Raw genomic sequence first — 7,540 nt, forward strand, 5'->3', positions numbered from 1 at the left:
TCAACCTCTCCCTGTCTGTAATACCAACATGTTTCAAGCAGACCACCATAGTCCCTATGCCCAAGAACACTAAGGTAACCTGCCTAGATGAATACCGACCCGTAGCACTAACATCTGTGGCCATGAAATGCTTTCAAATTCTGGTCATGGCTCACATCAACACCATTATCCCAGAAACCCAAGACCCACTTCAATTTGCATATTGCACCAACAGATCCACAGATGATGCAATCTCTCTTGCACTCCACGCTGCCCTTTCACACCTGGACAAAAGGAACACCTATGTAAGAATTCTATTCATTGACTACAGCTCACATTATAAGAATGAGCATTTTGGGTGGATTTTTCATGTAAAAAAAGGCCTTTGAACACCCTGGAGGGCATGTGATGCAAAATGTTATCTGTTTTTCTCTATATGGTTACCTTGACTCTGAAAATGTCTAATTATCCCCAGGTATCCCCAGGTATTGGTAATCCTTTGCATATCACACCATGGCAAGCTTCTTTTTTTTATATCTCACAAGTATAAGAATCAAGTGAGGAGCTGAGTTTAAGCAGGTCATCATGGATTAGAAATGAGCAGGCTTCATTTTGGATTTAGAATACAGATATAATTTTGCATTTGAATGTAAAGTTACATGAGTGCAGGATACAAAGAATAATATTGTTTGAATTATGTTTTCATGAGAATGAAAAGCAGTCTATATTGTTGAGTATACTGTAGATGTGGGGAAATCTATTACTGAATCAACAAGTCAAGGAATTATCCATTTAAGTTGTCTGTTCTCTGTGATTTCATCAATTTTACTTATATGTAAGCTATAGTAGGAGGATTTGCTCCTGTTCTTCAAACATTGACAGCACATCTTTAACAACTCCCAGGACCATGGAAAACTCTACTCACTATAAGGTCTTTAGGCTTGCTGCATACGGTGATATCGGACAATTGAAGTATTTCTACTTTACTGTAGTGACTGTATTATATTTTGCCATCATTCTTGCCAATGCTTTACTTATTGGAGTTATCTGCATTGAAAGAAGCCTTCATGAACCCATGTATCTGTTTCTATGTGCTTTGTTTGTTAATCAGTTGTATGGGAGCACTGGTTTGTTTCCTGCTTTCATGTTTTACTTGCTGTCTGACACACATGATATTTCCCTTCTTTATTGTTATCTCCAGATTTATGTGTTGTACACATATGGTTTAACAGAATATAGTAATTTAGCAGTTATGTCCTATGACAGGTACATTTCTATTTGTTATCCTCTACGATATAACAATATTATGACACCTAAAATAATTTGTGGCTTAATTCTGCTGTCCTGCTTGTCTTCTTTTTTCCTCAACGCCATCCTTATCTCCCTGAGTTTGCGACTGCAATTTTGTGGTAACGTTCTAGACAGACTGTATTGTGACAACTACTCAGTAGTCAAGCTTGCCTGTTCAAATACTATGCTGAATAACATATGGGGTCTTGTTGTCACTGTGCTTTATATTTCTTGTACTATATTTCCTACCATATACTCATATGTCAGAATTCTACAAATATGTTTAAAGTCTTCTAAAGAGACGAAACAGAAAGCATTTAATACCTGTACGCCACATATAGCCTCTTTGCTGAACTTCTCCTTTGGCTGGTTATTTGTGATTCTACAAGGCAGATATGAAACTGCAGATCTTCCACCTATACTTCGCACAATTTTATTTGTTTATTTTCTGATATGTCCACCACTTTTCAATCCTTTAATGTATGGCGTTAGGATGGTTAAAATCAGGCATGCTTGTAAAAAGGTACTAGGCCTTAACCCTGAAACATAACCTGATGTGTTTTCTTACTTATAGTTGCTATAATTGACTGTAAAAATGGCATCAAGTTTATCATGTATTGTAACTGAGAATGTTGTGTGTCATATTAGCTAGTTAACTGCATAACTACAGAGCATCAAGGGGAGCTGCCCTCCCTACCTTCAGACTATGCTCAAACAGATGCTGAGTGGAATCGTTGGGAAGATCCTACACCCCAACCCATTCTGCCAGATCTGGACTCTTGGCCCACCTAACTTCAGGACAGCTGTGTACTTGCCCATCTTCCTAAAACGTTTGTCTTCTTGATTTTTAAAAATTTTGTTGCAGTTTTCAAGTTCATTTCCTGCAGTTCTACACATTTTGCCATGAGGCAGAAATAAAGAGAATCTCTCACGAAGGTTGTATATTGCAGGTTTTTTCTGCAATGTATATGTAATGAGTGCTTACTTATTCTGGCAGTGATGGCTTATGACAGGTTTGTCTCCATTTGTAAGCCAGTTGTATTTTATTCCCATAACCCTTTTCTCCCACTTAGCAATTGTTAAACTCTCCTGTGTTGAAAGTGCACCGAGGAACTTTCATGATATATGTATCATAGCAAGTCTAGTGGTTTCACCTTTTGTGTTAGTTGTGCTCTCATATGTCAAAATATTACTTGTTTGCTTGAAAGTCTCAAAGGAGTCACGAAATAAGGCTTTTAATACGTGTGCTCCCCACTTGATCATATTCATCAACTTCTCTACAGCCATCCTTTTTTCTGTTGTTTACAGTAACCAGAAATATCTGTACAGTTTATTCTGTTCCATAGCCATGGGGGGAAAAATACTATGCCCGCACTACAGAAGGCTATATTGGTCCGCTAATGCAGGACTAGTAAAGGCCCAGTGTGCTATTTTTGTGAGAAAATAAGTTCTCCAAACATATTAATATTTGTTATTAATTCAGATTTTTCAGGGGGTGCTGCATCACCCTCAGCACCCCTACTTCCTGTGGCTATGTTCTATTCCCACCACTGTTGCACCCTACCATATAGGTATTAGGACCAATGAGATCAGAAATCTGAGCCTGAACTAGTACCAATTATGACTTTAGATGGTACAGCAGCAGGGCAGGGTTACGGGTTTGAATCCCAGGACTGACAGGAATATCTGTCAAGACGTGAGCTGCCAGACCTGCTGCCAGAACTGAATGCTTATACTGTTTGTTTTATCATCAACATAATCGTTTGTATTGCATTTTATTTCTGTAAATTCTTATTTATTTCCGTTAAATGTATTTTACTGTCATAGTACTGTAAAGCACTGTAGTAAAGTCAAATCAGTGATGCTGCTGTGGCTCTGACCCTATGTTCTTCTAGAATGTCAGTGGATATGTACTGTATCTGTGTTTCAGGGGGGTTGGGGAAAGAGCAAAATGATGTAAGGTTCCAATATGTTCTGTTTCCACAAATGGGCAGTAAACTATTCCTCTAGTAGTGAAAGATCTATAGACTTAGATCAACATCACATCAGTGTATCTGTCCCATTATGGCATCTGCGAGAGCACTGGAAGCACCATTGAGGCAATCTCCATTTTGAAATAGTCAATTTTCTTCTATTACTTCTACGAGTTTTCAAACATACTGGAAGGGTGCATACTGCCACCTGGAGAGTGTTGTTAGAACAGGTATTAAGCCAAGGTTGGTGATTTACTGCCACCTGCAGTTATGGAACGTTTGCTCATAAGTATAATTCATTGGCTGATCCCCCAGTTACTACTTCAAAATGGTGAAAGTCCTCAATGCCGCAGCCCATGCTAAAACTGGCTTTTGGGCACTACAGTCCTCTATCTATCTCTATGGTTACATACTTTTTAGACCGGTCACTGAGCTAAAGGTGGATCGGGGCATTTGCCCTAACTACCTGGCCCGTCTGTTTCTGCTTAATTCTTAAATATATGTTCACACTGTCATTTAAGCACAGGTGTTGTTTAATACCACTATCCAATGATAATGTCCCTGAGAGGAAAAGCTTGTGAGTTGTGTTCGTTTTAACATAGAGAACGCCTACAGCATAACATTCTAAGTCAGTGGTTCCCGCGCAAGGTGTCAGCACTACCCCCCCCAAAAAATTAGGTAGTGCATCAGCAGTTCCTCTTGTCATGTTAGTCATTGCATACCTTAGAGAGCTATTTACAACTTGCCAGAAATGTACAGATCAACTAGCCCATGTCAGCTAATGCATTTTTATTTATTTCTTGTCCATAGACATTGTTGTAATTGTTTAGTCACTCAAATATCACATGGATACACATAAGACATGGCAAAATGTATAGAATTGCAAGAATATTTGCTTTAAAACTGCAACATTTTCTTTGTACCCGATGACAAAATGTGTAGAATTGCAGGAAATAAGCATTAAACTTGCTAAATTCTCTCTGCCAACAAGAGAGGTGTGAACAGTTTGTGTCATAAACAGTGCTTGAGCCCATAGAAATAGATCAATGTTAAAATTAGTGCTTCAAAAATGGGGGGAAATTAACTTAAAATCAGTAGTAGGCCTAAGATAACAATTCACCAAATGTCTTCTCAAGTCCAATATAAGAAAAGGATATGTACAGTACATACTGTATAGAGTAGACCTATGAACAGCTATTTTCACTTAAATGTTCAATGCAGCCATTTTTATCTCAATATCAAATAATTTATGGGTAACAACTTAAGTACCTTACTGTGGTTATTTATGACCACTTTAATTGAAAACAAACAAAAATTGCTTCTTAGCAAGGACACAATTTCTCAAGCAAGAGAATTTTGGGGACTGTCTGGGAGTGATCTGAGTGGGGAGGGGAAAACTGAAAACTTGCTGTTATTGGCAGAGAGGTTTGGAACTCTTTTTTTATTGGTCTGGTAACTACAGCATACTGAACGAAAATATAAACGTAACATGTAAAGTGTTGGTCCCATGTTTCATGAGCTGAAATAAAAGATCCCTGAAATTTTTCATGAGCTGAAATAAAAGATTCCAGAAATTGTCCATTTGCACAAAAACCTTAGTTCTCTCAAATTTGGGTCAGAAATTTGTTTACATCTCGGTTATTGAGCGTTTCTCCTTTGCCAAGATAATCCATCCACCTGACAGGTGTGGCATATAAAGAAGCTGATTAAACAGCATGATCATTACACATGTTCACCTTGTGCTGGGGGCAATAAAAGGCCACTAAAATATGCAGTTTTGTCACATAACACAATTCCACAGATGTCTCAAGTTTTGAGGGAGCGTGCAACAGGCATAATGACGGCAGGAATGTCCACCAAAGCTGTTGCCAGAGAATTTTATGTTAATTTCTCTACCAAAAGCCGCCTCCATTTTAGAGAATTTGGCAGTACTTTAAACAGGCCTCACAACCGCAGACCATTTGTACGGTGTCGTGTGGGTGAGTGGTTTGCTGATGTCAACGTTGTGAACAGTGCCCCATGGTACAGGTGTGGTTATGGTATGGGCAGGCATAAGCTACGGACAACGAACACAATTGCATTTTATCAACGGCAATTTGAATGCACAGAGATACTTTGTCGTGCCACTCATCTGCTGCTGTTACATGTTTCAGCATGATAATGCATGGCCCCATGTCGCAATGATCTGTACACAATTCCTGGAAGCTGAAAATGTCCCAGTTCTTCCATGGCCTACATACTCACCAGACATGTCACCCATTGAGCATTTTTGGGATGCTCTGGATTGACGTGTACGACAGCGTGTTCCAGTTCCCGCCAATATCCAGCAACTTTGCACAGCCATTGAAGAAGAGTGGGACAACATTCCACAGCCCACAATCAACAGCCTGATCAACACTATGCGGAGGTGATGTATCGCGCTGCATGAAGCAAACGGAGGTCACACCAGATACTGACTGGTTTTATGATCCACGCCCCTACCTTTTTTTTACGCTATCTGTGATCAACATATGTCCATCTTCATTCCCAATTATGTGTTATCCATATGTTAGTTCAGGGTTGGGAGGGCCAAGAGACCAAAGGTGCCTGAACGGAGTGCTCGGGTTGGGGTGTATGTAAGGTTTGATCATAGCCTGAAGGTAGGGAAGGGCAGTTCCTCTGGCTGCTCCGTCGGCAAGTACCTTGTTTGATATTTGATCTTGAAATCATGAAATGACAATAGTCTTAGGAATATAGATTACAATACCTTAAGTGTAAAATTCTTAATAAGACATTCAAATATATAAAGTAATTCCAAAAACTAGGCTACTATGCACAGGTTTGGAGAAGATTGCTGCTGAACTGATCGGGACAAATTAGGACAATGATCAAATCAAATCAAATCAGCCATGGTGTTAAGAGATTTTAGCATGTGTGAATATACATCTTTCCAAAACTCATTACATGGACTGGTGTAGTTCACAGAATTTCCAAACTCATGAGATCTGTTTTTATCATGACTTGTCAATACTTGGCTTTTACTTGTAATGATTAAAGATAATTGGATAGCCATTTGATCCAGTGCAAGCTATTTCGCACCAGGTCCTGCTATCAAAATCCTCCTCTCTCCTTCTCTCTCTCCCTCAAACGCTAAAAAATTAATTGTAGTAGTAAATGTCCTACTGCTATTGTAGACCTAGGTCCAATCACTGCAAAAATGTCTCTGAAATGCATCCATACATATCAATAACCGTTGTTTTATATAGCTTAATAATAAGATAGATATTGGTCTCCACTACGACATACAGGTGTCAAGTGTATTAGAAATGCAGCTGTATGCTACACCTAAACTATAGCCTACTGTAGCCTATCAAAACAAATTGAACACATAGGTGTATAATATTAGATATAGATGAAATTGAGAATAGTGCAGCCTGGTCTCATAAACTAGACGTAACATGGTAAATGTAAATTCAGCCAACTTATTTGTACAAGAATTTATGCTATGTTTGGTATGGTTACGTAAGACAAAAGGTTACTTAGGGCAAAAATTAAAGGAGGGTGGGTAGTTGGTTGGTTGCTATGAAACATTACAAGTTGTAATTAGGAACATATCATACTAAATGGAGGGAGACCGATTTACATGAACTATGTTCCGTCTACTCCTGATTCCAGATTGAATAGTGAGGTAGCCTACGGAATGGAGTGCAATGGAGCATGAAAGAGAACGATTTTAAAACAAACAAATAACACGGAAAATTTTGGGAATCTATATATAATTTAAAAAAGCACTTATTAAGGTTTCCAATCACTGTTCAAAATTAGTTCAAACGAGTGAAGTCTTAACTGGATGAAAAACAGAGACAAAATGCAATATCAAAGTTTATTAAAATAGTTTGGGGAATGGCCTCCTCTCCGAGGGAAGATTTGACGGCAGGTCACATATGTCAAATTAATGGAAGGTGTGAATGTCACGTTCCTGACCTTATTTCCTTTGTTTTGTCTTTGTTTAGTTGGTCAGGACGTGAGCTGGGTGGCCATTCTATGTTATGTGTTTCTATGTTGGGTTCATGTTTAATTAGCCTGATATGGTTCTCAATCAGGGGCAGGTGTTTGGCGTTTCCTCTGATTGAGAACCATATTAAGGTAGGCTGTTCACACCGTTTGTTTGTGGGTGATTGTCTTCCGTGTCAGTGTTTGTACCACACGGGACTGTTTCGTTTGTTTAGTCTGTACATGTTCGTGCGTTCTTCGTTATATGTAAGTTCACATGTTCAGGTCTGTTGACGTCGTTTGTTGTTTTGTATAGTTTGTCAGTG

General features: G+C 38.8%; 1 protein-coding gene across 1 annotated transcript; it reads left to right on the forward strand.

The window, feature by feature from the left end:
* The first annotated feature begins 886 nt into the window (after window positions 1-886).
* On the forward strand, window positions 887-1,819 carry LOC120029232 (olfactory receptor 11A1-like). Its single transcript, XM_038974520.1, has one exon. The coding sequence runs from the start codon at window positions 887-889 to the stop codon at window positions 1,817-1,819; it is 933 nt and encodes a 310-aa protein (XP_038830448.1).
* The last annotated feature ends 5,721 nt before the right edge of the window (window positions 1,820-7,540 follow it).

This window comes from Salvelinus namaycush, chromosome 34, assembly GCF_016432855.1.
Source record: "Salvelinus namaycush isolate Seneca chromosome 34, SaNama_1.0, whole genome shotgun sequence".
Taxonomy (NCBI): Eukaryota; Metazoa; Chordata; class Actinopteri; order Salmoniformes; family Salmonidae; genus Salvelinus; species Salvelinus namaycush.